At 49.8% G+C, this 23,351-nt stretch overlaps 5 protein-coding genes across 5 annotated transcripts; 3 read left to right on the top strand and 2 right to left on the bottom strand.

Annotated features, from left to right (window-relative positions):
* Positions 1–1,306: 1,306 nt before the first annotated feature.
* On the top strand, positions 1,307–4,306 carry QC761_509900 (uncharacterized protein). Its single transcript, XM_062880197.1, has 3 exons — positions 1,307–2,041; positions 2,127–3,732; positions 3,854–4,306. The coding sequence occupies exons 1-2, from the start codon at positions 1,557–1,559 to the stop codon at positions 3,484–3,486; spliced, it is 1,845 nt and encodes a 614-aa protein (XP_062731528.1). The 5' UTR covers positions 1,307–1,556; the 3' UTR covers positions 3,487–3,732; positions 3,854–4,306.
* A 3,603-nt stretch (positions 4,307–7,909) lies between these two features.
* On the top strand, positions 7,910–9,832 carry QC761_509895 (uncharacterized protein; the record flags this gene model as incomplete). Its single annotated transcript, XM_062880196.1, has 1 exon — positions 7,910–9,832. One exon carries the CDS (start codon positions 7,910–7,912, stop codon positions 9,830–9,832), a length of 1,923 nt encoding a protein of 640 aa, XP_062731527.1.
* A 2,848-nt stretch (positions 9,833–12,680) lies between these two features.
* On the top strand, positions 12,681–14,594 carry QC761_509870 (uncharacterized protein; the record flags this gene model as incomplete). The annotated part of the gene is made up of 1 exon (XM_062880195.1): positions 12,681–14,594. The coding sequence occupies one exon, from the start codon at positions 12,681–12,683 to the stop codon at positions 14,592–14,594; it is 1,914 nt and encodes a 637-aa protein (XP_062731526.1).
* Positions 14,595–15,208: 614 nt separating this feature from the next.
* Positions 15,209–18,771, bottom strand: QC761_509860 (uncharacterized protein). The gene is made up of 3 exons (XM_062880194.1): positions 16,961–18,771; positions 15,884–16,898; positions 15,209–15,817 (listed from the first exon to the last, which is right to left on the bottom strand). The coding sequence occupies exons 1-3, from the start codon at positions 17,376–17,378 to the stop codon at positions 15,457–15,459; spliced, it is 1,794 nt and encodes a 597-aa protein (XP_062731525.1). The 5' UTR covers positions 17,379–18,771; the 3' UTR covers positions 15,209–15,456.
* Positions 18,772–21,841: 3,070 nt separating this feature from the next.
* Positions 21,842–22,354, bottom strand: QC761_509855 (uncharacterized protein; the record flags this gene model as incomplete). The annotated part of the gene is made up of 1 exon (XM_062880193.1): positions 21,842–22,354. The coding sequence occupies one exon, from the start codon at positions 22,352–22,354 to the stop codon at positions 21,842–21,844; it is 513 nt and encodes a 170-aa protein (XP_062731524.1).
* Between the last annotated feature and the right edge of the window lie 997 nt (positions 22,355–23,351).

Genomic DNA, 23,351 nt, shown 5'->3' with positions numbered 1-23,351 from the left:
GACCGATTCATTCCAGGCCTTTGTGTACTGGTATCGGCTCGTTGAGACATATCCAAGGTGCTCCCTGGCCTACACGAAAGGGCCGTTTACTTGCGATTGCTGGTCTTGCACAAAGCTTTAGCCAGATGAATGATCTTGGAGGATACATGTTTGGGCTGTGAGAGCGATCGGTTCACATGGGCTTGCTATAAATTAACGAAAGTCGGCGGCCAGTTGAGAGGAATGGTGGAAATATCGTTGTAAAGGAGGCATACAACGAGGCTGATGGGCTGACTCAGCAGCCAGGTCTCCATTGATGCAGATGCGGAGGACCAAAGCACTGTGTCTGCGAGTAGTGATGATGAAAGCACTAATAACGGAAATGATGGGGACAAGCACTTCGAAGTCCCGCCAACGTTACCCTCATGGTTTTGGGCATGTTGTCAGCGTCGCGTTGTCTACCTCAACACTCTTTCCGATTCGATGAAATCCGATCTCGTGGTAGCACGCGGTTCCATGACCCTGGATTTCAACAAACTGCCAACCTTCCGTGCTACCACCATGGGCACTGAGGTTCTTGTGTTAGAAGACACGGTAGCTGAGCTGCCACTTGTACACGCCAAGGCCAAGCGGGATCAATTGGATGTACCGTTTTTGACTTCTGGAATGAAGGGAATATAATCCATTACGTCAGATGGCAATCAATTCTGGTCGTGGATATCTCTGGACAGCCGGACAGCTACCTCGGATGTCTTCGTCTTTCCCAGGCTATCTTGCCTACGGATGTGCTGGCACGTCGAAACTGATAACACATTTGTGTTGCGGTACAAGACGACATATTACTTTTATACTACTGGATGAGGTTGGTGGTTCCCCGGGTCTCAGCCGCTATCGGAGAGTCGGTGTTGGTGCGACGGGAATAGATCATTAGGCCGGGATTGGGCCGGGATTAGACGTAGAAGGATAGAAGTTGTATGATTTGCAGCTGTCGTCACTATAAAAGGGACTTTTCAGTAGTGTTTGGGGAAAGGTAGACTGATCGATTTAGCAGTTGCCGACTAGAGAACTGTGTCCATGGATGCTCCCGGGAACAGCTGCTCCCTAGTCTCCTATTGCCGTCACAATGACCTTTCCAGTGTGCCTGGAGAGCTTTACTGTTTGGAAGCTCGAGTCTAGAATCCCAGCCACCAGGATCACTTGGCCCGGCACGGACTTGCTACCCGTCATCTGATCAGATTGAGAAGCGTCCAATAATGACCTAAATGACCTTGAAAAGTCACCAATTCGACTGCAAATAATCACGCTGGATATTCGGCCAAATAGCAAGTGGCAGAACGAGCTGTCCACAATGCCACCTTCCCAGTCCCTCTGCCACACCAGGAATACCGTAGCAATGAACCCAGTTCTCCCCAAACCCCATGTCTCACCCCAAATCACTATTGCCGCTGTCAGTACATGTTGAACCGCCGATTTGGTATATATCTTCCCCCTGCACTTGACGTCTGAACGACCCCCCTTCAAAACTGCTTCATTTAATCCTTCACATCCAAATATTCTTGCAACCAAGGTAATAAGCGATGACCCTGTGGCGCTTCATCATAACAACAGCAATCGCGATACTCCTCAGCAACTTCCACGCCCTTACATCACCTTCCGCTCTCCCAAATCTCCACTCCGCCCCCACCACATCGACATGCAAACGCAATCACCATTTTCAACCTCGACAGTCCCAAGGACAACACGATGACCGGCAGGCCAGACATCCAAAATGCAATTCTCACTATCTTTCCTCTATCTTGCATACCCTCAATACGTCTGCGACCGTAGAGAACGTGACCCCTGTCCCTGCGAACGGCTCCTACGGTGAAGGAGCCTCCGACCCTGCATACCCAGTGAACCCCACCAATCTCCCTCCGCTATGCGCCGTCACCTTCCAAATCGACTACTCCACCACGGCGAGCTACCGTTTTGGACTGTTCTTGCCTGATAAGCTCCCTTCGACAAAGAGGTTGCTCGTGGTGGGAAATGGGGGCTTCTCCGGTGGTATCAACTGGCTTGACATGTGAGTACCGAGGTCCGATTGGTCCTGGCATCGCCTTCGCCGCAATCATTTGCACTGTTGATCGGTGCTGACAACAAGAAAACAGGGCAGCAGGTCCCCACCACGGCATGGCCGCCCTCTCGACCGACACCGGTCACAATTCGACTGCTCTCGAGACCTCCTGGGCAAATGGCCACGCCGAGAAGAAAGAACTCTGGGGCTGGAGAGCCATGCATGGTTCCGTTGTTTTGGGCAAACAGATCTTTCAAAGATATTACCAACAACCTGACCATGACAAACTCTGGACATACTACAGCGGTTGTTCGACCGGTGGCCGCCAGGGATTGCGAGAGCTACAGGAATTCCCCGACAGCTTCGATGGCGCACTGATTGGGGCCCCTGCCTGGTGGACAGCACGGCTGAACCCGTTCTTGATGCAGATTGGCTTGTACAATGTGCCTGCCGACGACTCGAACCCGTACCATATTCCATTGAACAAGTTCTCCTTGCTACTCGAAGAGGTCATCAAACAGTGTGACAATGTGGATGGAGTACAGGATGGCATTGTCAGCAGTCCTGACAAGTGCGAGTTTGATCTTGGAACCTTGGTTTGCTCAGAGTTTGGGACAAACATCAGCAAGTGCCTGACTGCAGAGCAGGCAGAGACAGCTAGGAAGGTCTATGAAGGGTGGCTATCCGAAGATGGGGAGTTGCTGTACCCTGGTTTGACACTCAGCTCTGAGAATCAGTGGCTGATCTTGTTAGGTGGGACGGTACCGAGCCCGTATGGCTTGGGGTATGTTAGAGACTTTCTGCTTGATAATGACGACAACGAGTTGGATTGGGCTGGTACCTCAAAGCTTGGGAAGGATATTATCGACAAGGCACAAAGACTGGATCCTGGTCATTCTTCAGCTATCCAGTACGACATCTCCAACTTCAAGGACCGAGGTGGCAAGGTGATCTTGTATCATGGTTTGGCAGATGGCCTGGTACCGGAGAAGGGGTCCTGGTGGTACTATAACAAGACAATTGACACCTTTAGGGGCGACTTGGATGGGGTACGTGAGTTCATTCGGTATTTCCAAATTCCTGGCATGGGACACTGTTTTTCAACACCGGATTGCAAGCCGAATGCACCATGGAATATTGGAAGCGCTTTTCAGGCGGGACTTATGGGGAGCGATACTTGGTCCGTACCGGGGTTTGAGGATGTCGACCATGATGCTTTGTTGGCACTGATGGCGTGGACCGAGGAGGGGAAGGTGGTCGACAAGCTTGTTGCCACGACATGGCATCGGCCAACTGACTCAAACACGGGCGTGTTCATTCAACGACCCATATGCCCTTGGCCAGAGAAGGCTGTTTACGACGGGGTTGGTGATGTGAATGAGGCTGGGAGTTGGGAGTGTGCTATGGAAATGGTGGAGCTGGTGTCGGAATGGCAAAGGCGGGTGGAGAGCTAAAAAGGGGTGGCTGCCAAGCGGCTAGACAGGGATGGACAAGAGCTTATTTTGACATCACACGTCGATCGTCACGTTCACAACGTCTTCACCAAAACTTGGCTTTCCACACTGCACCTTTGGTCCTCATCAAAGGAAACATGATGAAAACCTATAAACCCACCACAAATAGCAAACTTGTTCATGATTTACACAGAACGCTTTTCAAGTCGGACTACGTTACCGTGGTACAGTATACCATGTCATTTCATATGAAATTGATCTTGATCCCGTCCATGTGCAAGTCCCAAGACATCTGTTTTTAATTTCTGTCCAGCCTGTTATGGTTTCTATGCTCAGAGATCGACCGCCTTGTACTCTTAACTTCCACTCCGAAGGCACTCCCAAAGGTATATCAACGTACGATACAAGTGTCCCAGCTGCCACACAAATACGGACTTTGCCATCCTGTATGCCTGTAGTCCCACTCCATGTGGCCGTGTGACCAATCTAGATGTCTATCATAACCACATTACCAATACCGTTGGAAATGGGATGGGAGGCTGGTGTTGCCCCCACTCAGGGTGCCCACTTAGTCTTGAGACATCCTGGAATGAACACAACCTCTTTCAGGCCTGTCTGACATGACAGCAGGGTCTAATTGAAGAACAGTCACTTGCTGAGTGGTGTAAGTTTCTGGTCATGGTTGTACATGAACAACAGTAGACTGCTAATCCTGGACGCTGAACACAAGCGATACTAGGTCAACATGAGAACAATACGATGTATCACACCGAAGCACCAGTGAACAACATGGGGACAGGAGTAGATGCATTGGAGGCCGGTGGTCAAGGAAATGATCTGGGTACAGTTGGGGTGGAAAGGCATGTGGCGGAGACACATGCTGACCCGGGTTCTACGGGCTGGGAACAGAGTCATTACGGACAGGGCCAGGGTGGTCAATGAGATGAGCCAAGCCAAGCCGAAGGTAACCCAGGGCCTTCGCTTGGCTTGAAGTAATGACAGCTTATCTTATATCACTGGATTATAAAGCCTCCGGTAGTTTTTCTCGGCGCGATTTTTTAGCAAAGTAGGCAAATATTAATATTCGTAAATATCTATAATATTTCACTAATAAAGTTTTGTCACGGTTTTGGGAGGCAGTGGTGTGACGAACCCCTATCCAGAACCTCTGAAAGGGATACTGGTTGAAGGCAACTTCTGACAATTGGTTCGGTGCAGCTAAACAGTGCACAACAAGATGTCTCAATGTAATCACAAGATACCGTGAATACAACTGTGAATCGCATACTGCGGAACTGTCTATCTACACCAGCCAGTTCCTCCGTATATATAGACCTTGGGACCGTGGACCGTGAGCCCCGCTCGATCGCTCGGTCCAGCCCTGATTGGTCCGGTGTGTCCCACTTGTCACAACCCTGGTACAGGACGGGTTGTGGGGCCACGGGAGCAGGGGCCAATCGGAAGAATGTATAAGAGAGCCAATCACAGTAAGGAACGACTGATCAGTACGCTCAGGGCACTGAGCAGACCAAGCAGTCATGATCAGTGTGCCAAGGACACTGAGCAGAAGTAAATACGGCTTGGCATTAGGTCTATATATACGGAGGAACTGGCTGGTGTAAATAGACAGTTCCGCGGTATGTAATTCAAGTCACAATCGTTGGCATCTAGACTGTTGTGATCGAGACAAGCCATTGTTGTACACTGTTTAGCTGTACCGAACCAGGATTGTTCAGAAGTGCCTTCAACCAGTATCCCTTTCAGAGGTTCTGGATAGGGGTTCGTCACAGTATTTGATTAAAAAATCAAAACTTAATATACCTTGATAACAGTTTTTAACGTTAAACAGTGAAATGGTGAGAAAACACACAAAAACAACCACAACACCACAAATATACCCTCAACAGGGCTCTGAATGAACACACCTGCGTGACGGTGGCTCGCTCGAAGGCCGCACTTCACGTAGGACAAACAAAAGACTTTGTGGGCTCGCAGGCCACACAGTAAGCACCGGATCGGCCTGATCAGAGGGCCAGAACTGCCTGCACGCATGCAAAGCGCAAAAATACGAAGAAATAGAAGTCGATGATCTGTCTAAAATAGAATGTCCGAAACAGACCGCTTATATACATGACCCTTGAACCCCCGAATCCTCAGAGAGCCCCACTTCCTTACTCATACCATCAGGCCTGTGGCCGCACCCCAAACCAGCAGTTATTATATTCTTTTGATAAATAATATCATGATTGTTAAAGACCATTATAAGATAGTCGGTAGTTACAAAGTAAAGGTTAAAATTAAATATAGTATTATCTATACTTAGGTTAATATTTGAAATATGAAGGAAATGAAATTAATAAATCTAATTACATTTTTTCATTAGTATTAGCGTTAAAGAATCATATATTACGCATAAAATTTAATAAAGCACAAAGGTATCACTTAACTTAAAGATTGTTATTAAATATATACTTTATTATGATGATAAATAAAGCGCTAATCAATAATACTATAATTTCAATAGTTGCGTATAATATTAATTTTTATTGAGAAATTATTTGTTAAAGGAGTAAAGGATTTCTAATTCAGGAATACTAAATGTGGTAATCCCGGTAATAATAATTATACTCTAGAGGAAATTACTTTTCAAAGATAATACCGTTAAATATTTCACATTTAAAATATTTCAAACTTGTAAAAGGTTAAAAGAAATAAAGTCAATAGGTATTATAAAAAAGCCTAATAATATAGCTGTTACTAGTACTTAAGAAATGCTATTTTAAAAATAATAATCTAGGAAAATAAAAGCATAACAAACGAAGATTTAATTATTAATTAGCAATAGAAAAATAAAAATCTTTCATTATTTAGACCTTTCAAATCCTTAATAACCTTTGCAATAGGCTTTGAATATACTTTGATAACAATCTTAATATTAAGAATGGGCTATTATTAATATCTATAGATAAAAAAAAGGTATGAAAAGTCAAGCTAGTAAACCAAGCTGGATTTAGGGTAAGATTAGCTTAGGCAAAAATATCATTGTTTTAACTTGGCTTGAGGCCTCTGTCTATAAGATAAGCCGGGGACCGTTTCATCTCATTGACCACCCTGGATAGAGCTCGGGGGTCAGCTTGGAAGACATTTTCTCATAAGTCGGGGATGCCAAATCTGAGGGAGGTGGCGCGATCCAGCAGCAGCAGGATTTACTATTGGGCTTGTTGAGCATGGTCATCCTCCTGGTCAAGATGGCCAGAGTTCTGCGGGTTGGATCACCCCGTACAGGAGGAGGCTCAGACCAACGCTCCTACTCACCATAGTGGCGCGCCTCCTCAAGATGTCGGCGGGTCACATCAGCAACAATATGCCAGTGGTACTGTCGGCCATATCAAATGTCGATTATTCAGCCAGCTGGTTACAGCAGCAGCAGTATGTCACTGGCAATGTCGCCCCTGTCAATATCGATCTGTCAGCCAGCGGGATTACAGCAGCAGCAGCAACCTAGGGGCGAACATGTCACCCTTGCTAGCAGCTGCAGACAGTCCGCCAGCTCGTCCAGCAGACCATAACCCCCAGAATGGAAGATCAACTCCGAAATGAAGGTCGAGATTGATGAACACAAGGCAAAGGTTACGGAGCTGACGAAGGACATGCTGGCGAAAGAGACCAGGTGTGTGCAGGTAGAAAAGGGAGTTGCTGAGGTTCCTGAGGGAGAAGCGGTGAATGATGACGTATTATGAGGTTTCGGAGTGGTTTATTCCCTGGCACAGCGGGACTGCGTGTGAGGGTTGTTGGTCGAGGATAAATAGAGAGGAGAACGCTAAGAGAGGCGAGGGCGCGGGGGATTAAGGGTGGCTTTTTGATCGCCGTGGCGCAGGGCGATGGCAGGTAGGGGCTAGAGGGGAGGTTTGCGTAAATTGATGAAACTTGATGAACGTTGCAATCAAAGGTGAAAATGAATCACCGAACTCTTTCAGTGATGCTGAAATGAAGTATTCGTGCAAAACCCGTCCCCGTGGCTTACGGCCTCATGGTTGTGTCGAACAAATCTGGAGAATCACCAGGTACCTACACATCACAGCAGGTTTAACCCATCTTGTCCAGTCTGCCTTATCTTGTTTCTTCAGCCTCCTTGACACAAACCCCAGCCACGGAAGTAATCCAGCAAAGTCGCATCAGGTGTGGATGCGTCAGCCCATAAGACGGAGCTTGGAGAATTGTAGCATTCTCATTCGCTGAGGAGTCGGCTTACCCAGGCACACTCATACTAAGTGGGCAACCTCTCAGCAACGCCCACAAACCCTCAATCTTTCAGCTGCATGTGTTGTCGTTATCTTGGGCAGGTCAAAAGCCCTTCCCAACCGCACCCCAGGTTTGACTTGTGCAGCAGGAGTGCTGAAAATGATGATGGTACTACAGCCAAATGGCAACATTTAGCGCCGTCCTTTTTCTCCTCTTCTTGGGCTTAGTCGTTGGAGAGGATGACAAAATAGGCTGGCAGCCTGAACCCAATGGGCGGGGTACCTTCTCTCTTGTCTTTTCATGTGTCGTTACCCTCACACTTTGTGTCTTCTCAGCACTCCACCTCAACGTACCACCCGAGTCTCACAGTAACAGCCTTCGGCTTCAGTTTCTCGACAAGGCGAAATGGGTCGTCTACGGAATCTTCGCGCCTGAGGTGGTTGTGGCTACAGCAGCAGCGCAGTTCATTGTCGCTACCTGGCTGAAGGGGCAAATCGAAATTGATGTCAAGAGTCGGGGTGGTAACGGGCAAGTCTGGGATATTGGGCAGTGCTTCTTTGCCGTTATGGGCGGCTTTGTGGCTGATCTCCCTGAGTCTGCCGGGATGGATGTCGATGGAAAGCCGAGGCGAGTGACTGTTACCGCTGAGGGTATCAGACTGCTGTCGTTCTTGGGGGATCTGCCCACCATTCAAGAGTCTCAGATTAGGGATAAGAGCAAGGCAGATTGGCTGGCAAAGAGCATTGTTTGTTTCCAGGCTGGGTGGATGGTGATTCAGGTGATCGGTCGAGCAGCAAAGCATCTGCCAATATCTTTGTTGGAGATCAACACCTGCGGGCATGTTGCTTGTGCGCTGGGTATCTACCTGCTGTGGTGGCACAAGCCCTTGGATATTCTGGTGCCGACGTTGCTCCCAGTTGATGAGAGAATGAGCGAGGCGCTGGCGCTCATGCACCTCTGCTCACCAGAGACAAGTGGCGTGGATGAGCACGGAATCATGGACATCAGGTGCTTTGTGCATGTGGTGGAAGAAGAAGATGATGAGAGGATTTGGAGACTGCCAGAGAGTTATCCATCGCCAGCACTTTCCTCGCCAGATCAAACACCAGCACTTGCATCGCAGACTTCCCGTCAAGAGCTGTCAGAACTTACTACCCATCTCTCCATCGGGTCACCTGGCTCCAGGAACCCAGCTGCCTTCCTCGGCTTTGGTCAGCTCTGGTCCGAAACCGACACGGCCACAGCTGAGAGCAAGAGACCACAAAATGCAAGAAACACCAGTTATCGCTACCAATTCAACCTGAACGCACCCCTGGTCTCCCCTCAATGCCTCGATTACTTCAAGCCTCCATACGACACCTTCTCCATTCGACACAGCCGCTACTGCCGCCGTGGCTTCCCCGACGCTCAAAAACCTCCCTCCTCCACCGATCCTACCGCGCAAACTCGACCATTAATCCCCTCTCCCCTCCTCCAAACCGCCTCCCACGCCGCCGACCGCCTGCGCACCCTCTGCTCCTCCCGTCCCGACTACCAGCCCTACTACTTCACCCTCGGCTTCGGCCCCAAACTAGCCCACTTCTTCGGCGAGGCAGATTACCTCGCCCCTCACATAGTCAACTTCCCCTCTCCCCATAAGCTCTCTCTCGGCCAAGTCAACATCCACCGTGACCGCCTCCGTGCCGTACTCGCTGCCACAGCCGCAGCTTATGGAGCGCTGCATTGCTCAGCGGGCTTCAACAATTTCGAGACGTTTAGCTTTGTTGCAGAGGCAGAGAGGATACTGTGGATTGTTTCTGCGTTGACGATAACGGCTTCGGGTGTGGTGTTGTGGGGTTTTTTCTCTGCGAGGCAGTGCTGGCCTAGGTTTGATGGGTGGGTTTCGGGGGTTAATCCTTCTATGCCGATTACTTTGACGGGGAAAGATGGCAAGGGGCGGGGGAAATTGGTGAGGTGGGGACGCAGGCTGGGGGTGTATGTGGTTTTGGGGGCTTTTGTGGTTGCGAGGGTGTATTTGGTTGTGGAGGCTTTTGTGAGTTTGAGGGGGGCGCCGAGGGGGTTGTATGAGACGGTGGAGTGGACGGAGTTTTTGCCGCATTTATAATCAGCCTGGCTGATCTGAGGATGGAGGGAGTGAGTTTAGTGAACGGTTCCCACGATCGCAGGTAGTCCTGAGGATTATGCGTTTGTGAGGCTTGTTTGGACCCAGAGTAGGTTCAAGACGTACCCGCGCCGATCTGTGGTAATCTGGGGGTCAAGTGAAGTGGTCGCACGTTCGTTTTATGTGTGATGTGTGTGCATGGATGTTTTGTAGCATATATAAACCAAGATCTATAGAACGACCGGCTGAAAAGGCTGCTATCCCCAGAAAGCTGTGTTGTTGCCATTCCTAATATTCTAGTGGTCCGTGGTACTGGACACAAAGACAATAAGAACGGTGGCATACCTAAAAGTCTCGTATGAGTACACACCAAGGCTACGCAAAAGTCTTGGGGAGGGTGGGCTCGAGAACTCACGTTGCACCTGCCAACACCAAGTCCACGGTCCTTGACTTGGTTAACGCGAAGAGTATGACGAGGTAAGAGATTGTCCATGCCATGACTACGAAGATTCTGATCGACAAGGTGTTGGTGAGATTGCAAAAAACCACTGGCATGATCAGTAGGAGTGTGATCAAAAACAACAGAAGTACTTTTGCTATTCGTTTAACCCATGGGCCGGTATACATAAAACCATTCAGATCCCACGAAAGTCCTCATGAATGTAACCTGGAGGTTAAAAAAGAAGACAAGATATATATGATCAAATCATATATTGCAAGGAAGCCAATTGGGGTGTAAATCACGGTGATAATGGTAAAGACGTAGATAGCTCGATTTAGGGTAATGCTCTTTGTTAATTCGCGAAGGGATGTAGCGTTGAACAGCTTTAAAGAGGTCAGCAAAACTGAACTATGGGAATACGGCCCTGGCAAAGAAGAAGTTCCTATACCATCACGAACACTTTTAGAGCTCTTTCATTTTCCGAATAATTTAATTGTCCAGTCGTTTATATAGATCCCTAAGAGCTAAAGTAGGCTTGTTCCAATTATAGAAAGCTACCTGACGATTATATTCCGGCCACGCGTGCTGAAGCCTAGTGTCCTGCTGCCACTCTTTTTCTATGCTGGACCAGTTACTAAAAGTGCTCCTAATTATGTTGGACGAGGTCCGTAAGATTTCAAGAAGAGAAAAGTAGAGTTTAGACCGGTTGCAAGACTCATCGAATATGAAGTTATCTAAAGATTCCGGGTTAAGGGTGGTTTCTAACTGTTGTTTGAGGGAGGATAATGTTAGAGCAAAGTAAATGTTATATAGCGAGCTGAGATTGTATGAAGTACTTACCTCGAAACTGACGGCATTGTTAATGTATTTAAGAGCCTGTTCCAAAAATCTTCCCAAGCAACAGTTTCATCTCCATGCACAGAAACTACGCAATGTAGCGACAGCTGCTATAAGGTACTAGCCCAAAGTCTTCCTAAATCTTTCTGTCGCGAACCCAGGATTGGAAATCAAGGAGCGTATCTGTAGTTACCGTAATACGGTAATATTTCGACTTCGACGTTACAGCAACTATAAGATTAAACAAAATGTAGCCTTTAAAGTATATCAGTTTCGTAGTCCTTTCTGAATTTTACTTAATGTCCGATAGGTGACCATTCTAATTTCCTCCGAAGGCGGCGGTAAAGTTCTGTGAGTCTAATGTAGTGTAAAGTAATAGAGCTGAAAATAAATAATAAAATAAACTAAGTACCCGACCGATATATAAAGACCTAGAGACTATATGCTAAGAGCGTAAATCGGGGTTAAGAAAAGGCGATGGAACGTTGTACTATTATTTATCGAATTATTTTAAATTTTAGTGACGGTATAGAGTTCTGTATTGCAGGGTAGCAAAGCCACCGCGTCAAGGCTTCGTGGGACGTCTTAGCTCGCCTATCTATTATTTCTAACAATAGACCTAGCGACGTAGTTAGCTTTAACTATTATAGTATAATATTTATAATTCTTAATACTAAATATGGCTATTTCCAATAGACTTTAGCCTACTTTAAGGATTCTAGAAACGAGAAGAATGCTATATTGCTTCTGGGAAGCTATAGTAACTAGTAGTAAAGGTCAAGCTCCACATACTAAAGTGTGACGAACTATAACGAACCCCTGTACAGAACCTCTGAATGGGATACTGGTTAAAGGCAACTTCTAACAATTGGTTCGGTGCAGCTAAACAGTGCACAACAGATGTCTCAATGTAATCACAAGATACCGTGAATATAACTATTGAATTGCATACTGCGGAACTGTCTATCTACACCCGCCAGTTCCTCCGTATATATATACCTACTAGTCTCCTAGATCATTGACTCTTTGGCAATGATCCCACAGGTGAAGCTATCCCCCGTCCTGATTGGTTCTAAAACGATTGACTGTGCTTGTTGTACCCCGCACACGGTCCGTCCTGCCTGTTAGCTTCACTGTGACATTTGTTAACTTTCTTTTACAGGGCTTTTCATGATATTTTGAAGGCTATTAGTAAAAGCGTTTAAACTATGTTTATTGTCCTTTATACTTTTTTTTAAATACCTATGAATTGACATTCAAAGGCATGTTAACCTACTCAAGCGTCATAAAGTGGCTTGGGAATGTGAATTTGGCTGCCGGATGGTTGTTGAATACGTTTTCTGACTTGAATGGAGAGGGTTTTATGCCGCTGCCTCCTTGGCTTTTCCCTGCGGAAGTCTCATAACGTGGGATTGGCGAGGTGGTTGAGGAAGCGGCTGGAGGGGATAATTATATTGTGGCACGAGAGTGGAGGTTGTGGAGCAGACTCCCCATTTAGTGGCAAGTCTTGGCAACAGGGGAAAGGAGCTTGGGCCACCTCCAAAGCCGTACCCAAGCTTCAACGTCATCCCAATGAAGCCTCGAACTTTTTCTAAAGATGGCAAAGCCAACACCACAACCATGGCGCGAATACCCACCACTGAGCTGAGAAGATACCTTCTAACCGGCCAATTAACCCGCCGCGGCTGCCTCCATCTTAGATCATCCACCCTCGCACCACCAATACTGCCCCTCCGAACCTTGTCCACCACCCCTCCAACCCCCTCCGACCAGCAACCCCAGATTATCCCCCTCCGCAAACAGCTCAAAGACCAAGCCAAGGCCGCCAAACTTTCCGGCTCCCCCAAGAAAAAGCTAAAAAAATCCGACAACCAAACCGTCCCCGGCTGGGACCTCACCGTCGGCATCGAAATCCATGCCCAACTCAACACCCCCTCCAAGCTCTTCTCCCACGCCTCGACCCCCAGCAGCAGCTCCGACGACGCAGCCCACCACCACCACCCCAATACCCACGTCGCCCCCTTCGACCTCGCCATCCCCGGCTCCCAACCCTCATTCCAGCCAACAACCCTCATCCCCGCCATCCGCGCCGCCCTAGCCCTCAACTGCGACATCGAGTTCATCTCCCGATTCGATCGAAAACACTACTTCCACTGGGACCAGCCTTCTGGTTACCAAATAACGCAGTATTACCACCCCTTTGCCCGATCAGGTTCGGTAACCTTGTACCCGCGGGATGGCATCGCAGCAGAAGACGGGGAGCAGGTAACAGTGGGGATAAAACAAGTCCAAATGGAGCAGGACACGGCCAAGACGCTCGCGCAACCTAACTCTACGCACTATCTTGATTTCAACAGGGTGGGTGTGCCGCTGGTGGAAATCATCACCGAGCCGTGTATCCACCGCCCTGCCACAGCGGCGGCATTTGTGAGGAAGGTGCAGATGCTGCTTAAGAGCGTGGATGCTTGTATTTCTGGGCTGGAGCAAGGTGGTTTACGAGCGGATGTCAACGTTTCCGTCAAGAGGACTGGGGAAGAAGAGCTGGGGACGAGGACGGAGATTAAGAATTTGAGTAGTTTTAAGGCGGTGGAGGATGCGATTATTGCTGAGAGGGATAGGCAGATTAGGGTGTTGGAGGAAGGGGGGAGGATTGAAGGGGAGACGAGGGGGTGGAGCTTGGGGAGTATGGAGACGAGGAGGTTGAGAGGGAAGGAGGGGGAGGTGGATTATAGGTATATGCCTGATCCGGATTTGGGGCCGGTGGTGATTGGGAGGGACTTGGTGGAGAGGTTGGAGGAAACGATGGGGATGTTGCCGGATGAGGAGGTTGGGGTATTGATGGGGAGGTTTGGGTTGAGCGAGAGGGATGCGATGGCGTTGATGTTGATAGAGGGGAGGTTGGAGTATTTTTATGGGGTGTTGGAGGAGTTGGAGAGGATGTTGGGGGTTGAGGCGGTGGAAGGGGGGGAGAAGAGGCATACGATGCTGGCGGCAAATTGGTGTCTGCATGAGTTGGGGAAGCTGACTGAGGCGGAAGAGGTGGGGGAGGCCGCTGCTGAGGAGGTCACCAGTCAAGTGCCGGAGCAGGATTTGGCTGCCATTTTGTTTTACTTGCATCAGAAGAAGATCACGGCCAAGGTGGCGAAGGATTTGCTCTGGGATGTTTTCCGAGGAACGATTGCGACTGGTGGAGTGACTGAGCAGATTGACAGTCAAGATTTGTGGTACAAGGAAATTACTGAGGCAGACTATGCGGCCATTGCTGATGAGGTGATCGAGGGCCAGGAGAAGGTGTTGCAGGACTTCCTCAAGTTTAAGCAGGGAAAGAGCAAAGCTTACCCCCAGGGCAAGCTGGGATTCTTGGTCGGCAAGATGATGAGGGCTGGTCCCGAGCAGGGAAAGGGGATGGATCCTGCTTCTGCTGAGAGGGTCATGAGAGTGAGGATTGAGCAGGTGTATCTTCCAAGACTGGAAGAGGCTCAATAAGTGTGATTTGTGTACGATATATGGACCGACCGTGACTTGTGGAGGTTCACTTGAGAGCAGGAACGCCGTTCACGTTGGCTGTAGCGTTCCGTCTATTGCCTGGGAACATATACTCATAAATCCGTGATGGGCAATTGCAACGCAGTCAGTGAACAGACGAGAGCAAGGGAGGCAGTACGAACCTCGTCGGACGAACAACCCAACGCTACTTCATCTACGCTACCTAACAATGCAACAAGCGTAGTCTCTCACACCCTCCCTCGCACACCCGGGTGCCATTTGCCCAGGCATCACTTATCTAGACATCACTGATCAAGCGATTTGGTCAATCAGACATTTTTATCCAGATATTCTTTATGCAAATATTGACTATGCAAACATTACTCATACAGACAGTGTCGTTGTAGGAAATCCTTATGTGTGAGGCATCAACCGTCACAACATAACTTATTCCGGCACGACTCATCATGACATTACCTTACCTGTCCAGGCCTGATTCATCCAGGCACTTCTCATCTCATAAGATACGACTGTCCAGGATTCGCTTGGTCATTGAAACATTACTCTCGAAAGCACCACTTACCCACACATCTCTCATCCAAACACCACTCATCCCCACATAGTGCACACGAACCAATGTTTCAATGACAAACCCAATCGAAAAGTACATTTCCCTGTCAGTTTGTTACCCTGCACAAAATACCTTGAAAGTGTTCTCATACACTAACACGACCCCATAACGAGACCCCGTCTATGCGCAACCACCAACCAGTTATCCAAGACCCAAGAACTCAAAGAAACCCCCATGTAGATACAGCAGGTACAAAGGAAACCACCACCTCCTAGGAGCCTGAAATCTCACTTAAATACCAGAGTCCTCCTGCGGGTGAACAGGCGGCCAGCCCGTCCACCTCTGGCAAGTCCGCTCAAACTCATCGATGTCCCTCTGCAGCAGTCCGCTCCTGATCTTGCTCTGGCTCTCGACAAATTCCAGGGACAAGCCCTGGCTGGCGTGCCAGGCGATGTGACAGTGCACCAGCCAAGCACCGGGGTTGTCGAGCTCGAACGCGATAGCGAGGTAGCCGCGCCCGGGGAGGACGGCGACGTCGCGGCGGGAGGGGTTGGCGGTGTTGAAACCGGAGGTGTCGCCGTTGAAGGTTGCTTGGGGAACTGCGGCCAGTACCCAGAAGTCGTGACCGTGGAGGTGGATTGGGTGGGCGGCGCTGAGAAGGAGCGTTAGTCAATGATGGATGGCAAGGTGAGGGGAAAGGGAAGGGGAAGAAACTTACCCAATCTGAGTTTGGTCTTGGATGATGAGCACCTGCCACTGCTGCTCACCGGTGCCGGAAGGCTGCACACCCACCACGTTGTAAGGGGTGGGGAAGATGCTTTCGTTGTTGAAGACGTGCTCCAGCGTGGGGTGGGATGGGTCGAGGTGCAGGGAGGAGGTATTGAGCGTCCACTGGAACCACTCCGCGCCGTCGACGCCCTGTGGCCTAGTGCCCAGGTTCTCGAGGGTGGTGTTGAACATGTTTGTCACGTTCAGTTCGAGGTAGGGCTCGAGACTGGCGAGAGGTTCGCCGAGGCAGCTGGTGGAAATGGTGTTGTGGTTGGTGGAGGAGGGGAGTGCAGTGCTATCCTTGTTGTAGCGGACAATGCCGGTGATGTTTGCAGCGTTGAGGTTGGGACCGCTGCATCCTGGGATGAGTCCGGCGCGGAGCCAGTAGTTGCCGTCGGCGGTCTTGTTCTTGGGCTTGGCTGTGACGACGATATCATATCTTTGACCCATGGAGATCTGAACCGAGTCTGTGGTGTAAGGCTTGATTGGGACAAGATCTTGGGCGATAACAGTCAGGTCATGCTGATCAATGCTGAAGTCGAACACTGAGTCAACAGCCGGGTTGACGAGACGGATGAGATATGTTGTGTTCTCCTTGAAAATGATCTCGTGCTTTGCACCCTGTCCAACGCAGCGAGCGTCGGTGGCAGGGTTGCAGTTAGGGGTAATAGTGTTGGTGCCGTTGATGAGACCCGTTTCAAGCGTGGGAGGTCTACCGCCCTTGGCGACAGTACTCCAGAGATGGAATGCCTCAGTGTGGCCCCAGTCAGAGAGGAACAAGTTGCCAAGGTCAACCTCATAGTCTGCAGTAGCGGGACCATTGAAGATCATGCCGCCAAAGAGACCTTCAGCGTACTGCAGAGAGAAATGAGAGTGGTACCAAGTCGAGCCATATTGGGTGACCTTGAACCGGTAGGTTTGGGTGTCACCAGGGCGGATACCACACTGAGTAACGCCAGGCACGCCTATCAACACCCGTTAACATTATGATCCCTCGTGGGGGAGTAGTATGAGAAAGTCAACATACCATCATTAAGAGAGTTATCCCTCATATGGAGACCATGCCAGTGAATGGCTGTCCCGTTCTCCAGCATGTTATTGGTGACATGGATGACAAGGTCATCGCCCCAATCGGCAAAGATCGTGGGGCCAGGAATAGTGCCGTTAAAGGTCATGCATGTTCGAAGGTAGCCGTCAGGGGAGCAGTCTCCCTGCCGGACAGAGAGCCAGTACTCCCTGGTGTTTCCGGTGTTGGGCCAGGTGGTGTAGTAATTGGTATCAAGACCAAACTCTCCCCAGCATTCACGGGAAGTCGGAGTGTTTTCACAACCCTGACGAGGCTTCAGAGGTGTGAGATGAGGGTTCGACTGCAAAGAGTCAAGAGGAAGGGCGATAGCCGTGACGGCTGTAAAGAAAGCCCCGAGGGCAAGAAGCGTCTGCTTCATAGTGTCTGATGGACCAGCTGGTCAAGCAAAGTAATGATATCAAAAGAGTGTAAGAAGTAGGTAGTATGCCGAAGGCTCTTTCTCAGCTTGAGGATGTGAGACAAAGGTGTTTGATAACGCGCACATGGCCATCTTCTTATACTCGTGATGTCTTCAACGAAGGCGTCTTTGAAATCAATATTTCCTCCAGGGTATAGGAAGGCTTCCGGCCAGCCCGATAACTCTATGTCCACGAGGATAGCTTCATCCTGCCTCATCCGCAACGGCGGACCGATCATGCCACCACCCCAGACAGACTTCACAGAAAAGGGAAGCATTGGTGATGGTAATTTTAACAGCGCCGCATTCGTCCAGAGCGTGGGGATGGTGGTGGTGGTCAGCTTGAGCACGCACCCTGCGGGATCAAAAGAGCCGTGTCTAAGCATTGTCATGTTTGTTCCTGAACGACTAGGTATCAGTGCCTGATACACGATGAAGCTGTCGAGGAACTTTGTGCCGTCTCGTATATACGACATCAGCTCTCGAGGGCTTGTCATGGTTGATGTTGATGCCAGAGGAGGCGCTAGATGTCAATAAAAGCTGCAAGGTGACGATCCTTTCCTTGAATGATGACAAGCTCGGGTTGGGTCTTTGCTCCCAGCTTGCGGGTGCCCCTATTGTTCAGACGAGGGACATGGGGCCACGTGGTACGAGCCGCGGAGTGTACCTTGCGTTAACGTTAGGGTCGCAATATGGGATGAAAATGAGGGCCAGGCGGGGGGTTACACATTCCGTAGTGGGTGACTGCGGATAGGAGTCAGAGGGCTCTCGTGATGGGAACCTAGTTGGTATCCAAACTACTCTGGATATGGAGCAGAGTTCGGTGTGAAGAAGGATTCGGCCGAGCGCAGTGCACCCGCGAGCTGTCAAGGTCAGTGTGGCGCGGGAGCCGCTTTTGTCGGGAGGAACAGTACCTAGGACCCATGGCTCATGGGTAGGAAAGTAGGTAAGCAGTGGAGATATGTGATATGCGGCTGCACGTGGCTGCTCCCGGGAGCAAGTGGTCCTTGTCAACCTTGCCAGAGCGTCATCGTTGTTCGTGTTGGTTCCAGGGCTCTGGCATTGGTCACACAAGATCCGACGAGCTTCTTCTTAATCACATGAATCAGGTCGAGATCTCAGTGCATGAGTAAGACGGCTGCATATCGCATCCGACGTCTGTTAGGCCTACAAACGTCCCTTATGCCAAGGTTGAGGTTAGTCGTACAGACCTAAATCCGAGCCGGCGCCACCCGTCGCCTCATCTTTTTAAGTTCAAACGGCCAACCTTGTTAGTCTGCTATGGGCGTATTGATTATTGAGCGTTACGGCGGCTGGAAGTTGACATCACACTATTGAAGAGCTTACGAATCCTTTCTCGAACCTGTCCATATTGTAAAAGCCCACCACTAACAATACCCAGGGGTAACTATGGTGGTTCGCGGAGTTAGCGATGGCGTTGTATTAATGCTGTGAGAAACAAGATGTATATCACCGTCGCAATATTCATCTATTTTAAGCTCGTAAGCTTCTGGAAGAACGATAGGGGTTCGGCATCCCTTAACGGACTCGCTGAAGTGCGAAGCCCGGCTTTGATCTGCATGGGGTGCCACCGTCCCAACGACAGCCTGCGGGATGTGTCAGTTCGCTAACATCCTTCCTGCACGGTCCCAACGTCGCAGTGCGAAGAATGTAACCTTGGGATGCCGGCATTCTGTTCGTGTTCTCTGAGGGAGATTGCACCTGCTCCTTCGCAAAGAGTAAGCACTGATTGGTTTCAAAATTCGAGAAGGGGGGCCACGCCCATCAGCGACCAGCTTTTGTTGCGTGGCTGAGGAGCAATAGGACCTATCGGCAGCTTGTTCCGAGGAGACTGCAAAGTACAGCCATGCGATTCGGTGCTATTAGCTTATACGCCGTGGCGTAGCTATGACCGTCACTTTTTTTGATTGAGGGATTCATCGGGCATGTAGATCGAAAACTGTGCTAAATCCGCAGCTTGATTTCTTTGGTCTGGGTCCGATCCAGCACGATTACCCCAGGTCCCCCCGCCTGTCAAGATTGTCGATCTCTAGCTGTCAATTCGTCACTTAACCTATGGGCAGGGCTGAGTTTCACAGAGCAGAACCAGGCGCCTGGAAATCGCTTATTGCTTGATATTAAACACACTATATTTCCCACAGCATAGCCATCGAGTTTCCTGTTCTTAGACTGCAATAGCGCGGCACAAAAAACTTCCTTCAGAATCCCCAACGGCTTCTTCCATGCAGTCCCTGATGCCACATGATCCTTCCTATTTTCCTCGCTTGAATGACTTGAAAGGTCGAACTACCGACTTAATCTATTTGACAGGACCACCTTATTCCCAAGCGAACGGATAGCTCGGGGTTTTTTTGGTCTCGTCCCGTCACTGCTACAGTAGCAGTGAACGTGACTGACAGTTGGGAAGAATTGCGCTAGTGACCTCGGAGATAGCGGAATAGTGCAAGAGAACTCGGTGAGTGTATCACCTTCTTCTAGCGAGTGGGACTGGTAACCCAGTCTCACCTCAGGTGTTGAGCTTGCCGTCCTGACCGTCAAAGGAGTGACCAACTTCAATGCTGTGAAACCTAGCCCACAGGATATTCTAATTGATCGCCATGCGAAGTAGGTCATCAAAAGGGTCAAGAAGGGCATCCCAGCTGCGGTTCCTGACGATACCTTCCGTACTGGCAAATGTAGTGTAACACCCCCTCTGCAATCCGCCAAGCAAGGCAGATACCTATCGAGGGACTGGTGTTAATCTGGATCATGTAGATACGGAGTCAAACTCGATTGCCGAGCTGCGAGTTATAGGAGGAGATGGACGAGTTCCACAAAGGCCAGGTACCTCCGCTATCTGATGTGCTTCATGCTGAAACCCAAAGGATGATTTCAGTATCGTTCCCACAAACCGCCCTCATATTATCACGCCATACCTAGCAACAAACAGACACAGTTAAGTATGTCGTACCAAGCACTTACGCAACATCATCTACAGTCCCATGAACAAGGTATAGGCACTCGTCCCTCTTTACCTCCAACGCAAGATGTCCTCAAGTCTAAATCTGGCTCCATCTCTACAACCCAAGAACCAACTCATTTTCTCAAATATTGCTGACGGCATAGTGACCAACGCGTCCGCACTTTTAGAAAAGCTGATATAATTTCTTCTAGGGCAGCATCGGGACGTGGCTCTGGGACCAGAGTGTCGCATCAATGCTCTCGTTCCACTCGGCACTTGCCAATATGAATGTCACACCATAAAGTGCCAAATAAATTGTCGCCCAACAGGATAATTCTTGCTCTGCCGGGTGGGTAAGGAACCGTCCATTGTGTTACCTGCCAGGTTGAATATGTGTATCGAAATGTGAATTTGTGCGCGAACAGATCTTTCACCATCTAGCCAGCGTAGAAACCTGCCAACGTTCCTGACTTACTGCCCATAGCCGTCTTCTACATACACCTCTTTCCCGCTTCCCACCCGCCCCGCCCGCTACTTCCCCTTCCCCTATTGCCCCGTCCTTTATTACCCCTCCCCCGATTACCTCCCCCCCTACCGCCTCCCCCGCTAGAGTTGCCTCTTCCACCGTTGCCAAGGCTAGCCCACATCTGCCAGCGTTCTAGCATTCTGTTGGTAAACCCATGCTCAAACCGCACAAGTGCTTTCGTCTCCTCGATACAATCCTTCAAGCAATCAAGTGCCCAAGCCTGTAAGCCCATCTCCCAGGCCCCCTCCGCCTCCCTCTCTAAAGCCATGAGAATATCAAGATGATCCTCTCCATACTGGGCAGTTCGTATATCCACCACAGTACTAATCTGCTCAGTGCCTTCTTCCAATTCGCCTCTCGCCATGTTAGCCCGCCCAATTGCCAGGACCACCTCGCGCGCAAAATTGTTGCCCTCCCCCAGCTTCTTTGCACAGTCGCCAAGGACTCACTGCAGATACCCGAGCACCTGGTCAAGTAAGTCCTTGTTGTCTTGGTCTTCATTGAGGGCTTTGGCCAGTCTCAGAGTCTGCAGGTACAGGCCGCACACATCACGCGTCAGAATCAGATCCTTTCGCTCATAGACTTGCACAATGTCCCACTGGAAGACCAGTGCCTGTTTCCTGGCACTGGCATCTCTGGCGGCCATTCTGCCTGTCAAGTGTATGATGGAATCTGCATAAGTGCGGTGATTGTCACGGAGTGCTTGCATACCCCTCGTGTACGCCTCAAAGGGTACCAAGTCATCGTAGGGATCATCGCCGCTTTCAACGAGCTCCAGTTGGTTCATGGCATTGAGAGTGGCCGCGTGGTTCTCTCCGAGAATCCTCTTTCGGGTTTGAAAAGACCTCTTCGCATACCTTTTTCGCCTCGGTGAGCTGCTCTAGCTTGTACAGCAGTATCGATAGCGTTGCCACCCTCCTCAAGGTCGTTGGGTGATCATGCCCCACCGTTTCTTTCGTAATCCTCACCAGGAGTATGGATCTCCTTGGCTCGAACCCATTGCGTCTGCTCAACGACAAGCCCTGCCAAAAGGCTCATGCTCTTCAATATGTCGAGATCGCGTTCGCCAAAAGCCTCTCTCCACTGGTGAAAGAATGCAGCGGCCAGTGCCATAGCATTCCGGAACTTCTGACCTTCACCCTCCACGTCTTCGTAGAAATGGTGATAATCAATAACGGCCAGATGATTCAAGGCCATGAGCCTCCGGCGGTGCTTTGCACCCAGTGCTGCCGTCGACTCCGTCATGACTTTGCGGTTGAGCCTTCTGGCTTTATCATCTTGAGCCAGTAGAATCCCAAACAACCTGCACTTCATGTCTAGAGCCACTGTGTTTCCGGGACTCAATAGATGCTGCACCTGTTCCAAGTCCTGTCCGGTCACTGCTGCGGCCTGGGCGAGAGTGTCTTGCTCGACGTGTGACCTCACGACCCTAGAGTTAATGCGGCTCATTTCGTCCCAGGCATATAGCCTCAGCAGGCTATCCGAGAGCTACATGGGCAATATGGCCAGCAGATGTATATCAAGCTTGAATATGTAACTGGGTAGGCTCATAAGTATCTTGAAGTCCACATCAACTACCCTCTGACATGTGGGCCGAGGCCAATTGGTTGCATGTTCCTGCGCGCCTGGTTAGTATGATAATAACCAACTGAAAGCTTTTTCTTCTCATTGATAGACAGATACTTGCGGATCTGGGGCCTTGAGCTCAAGTAACACTCTCAGGTCAGCCACACGCTCTTTCGGATCCAGTGCAAGAGTACCCTCAAAAAGCGGCTTAAGTTCAGTCTCCAGCTTCCCGTCAAGGCCATCCCGTCGTGAAATCAGTGTTTGTGCCAGTTGCACGGCGAAAACTCTGCTGGCCTGCGAGAATCTTCAAGATAGCTGGATCTGGCAGGTAGTTGGCGGAGCGAAGCTTGTTTGCTATAGCCTGGCTCCTATCAGGCCCCGGGTCACTCAGGGTAATCCAAACAGGACACGGGCACATGATCGGGACTTTGCGCCATCTTCAAAAGCTGTTTTTCGAATACAAACCATAGAGAGACCATGCCAAAGGAGAAGATATCCGCAGTCATTATCTCGGCTGGCGCATGGTTAGAACGCTCCTGGTGCTCGGGTGCATGCCATGGAGAGGTATTGGGCAGCTCCAACAGGTTGCTACTACCACCAGAAGAGGCGAGGTAGCCAAAATCGGCGACTTTGGCTGATAGCGAGCCATCCTCCCTCTTCAACATGAGGACATTTTCGGGCTTTATATAGCCGGGTATGATGTCTAACCAGTTCAAGAGTCAGTGAATACTGTGGCAACCACGGGAACAGCTGCAACTCACGATTGGAATGCATATCCGCAATGGCACCGCCAACCTCAAGGCATATCTTGAGTCGCTCTTCGACCCCCAACTCCAGACCAGCCGGAGTCCTCGCAAACTGCCAAAGATCACCCCATTGA

This window comes from Podospora bellae-mahoneyi, chromosome 5, assembly GCF_035222275.1.
Source record: "Podospora bellae-mahoneyi strain CBS 112042 chromosome 5, whole genome shotgun sequence".
NCBI lineage: Eukaryota > Fungi > Ascomycota > Sordariomycetes > Sordariales > Podosporaceae > Podospora > Podospora bellae-mahoneyi.
The sequence above is the reverse complement of the archived record's forward strand: the minus strand, read 5'-3'. Positions and strand labels throughout refer to the sequence as shown.

What these genes read in the sequence shown, in the direction of transcription:
- QC761_509860 (XM_062880194.1), bottom strand. Translation starts at nt 17,378, where the DNA reads ATGAAGCAGACGCTTCTTGCCCTCGGGGCTTTCTTTACAGCCGTCACG. An exon ending in GGATAACTCTCTTAATGATG is followed by an intron (nt 16,899 to 16,960) that starts GTATGTTGACTT and finishes GGGTGTTGATAG; the next exon opens with GCGTGCCTGGCGTTACTCAG. An exon ending in CAAGACCAAACTCAGATTGG is followed by an intron (nt 15,818 to 15,883) that starts GTAAGTTTCTTC and finishes GCTCCTTCTCAG; the next exon opens with CGCCGCCCACCCAATCCACC.
- QC761_509900 (XM_062880197.1), top strand. Translation starts at nt 1,557, where the DNA reads ATGACCCTGTGGCGCTTCATCATAACAACAGCAATCGCGATACTCCTC. An exon ending in GGTATCAACTGGCTTGACAT is followed by an intron (nt 2,042 to 2,126) that starts GTGAGTACCGAG and finishes ACAAGAAAACAG; the next exon opens with GGCAGCAGGTCCCCACCACG.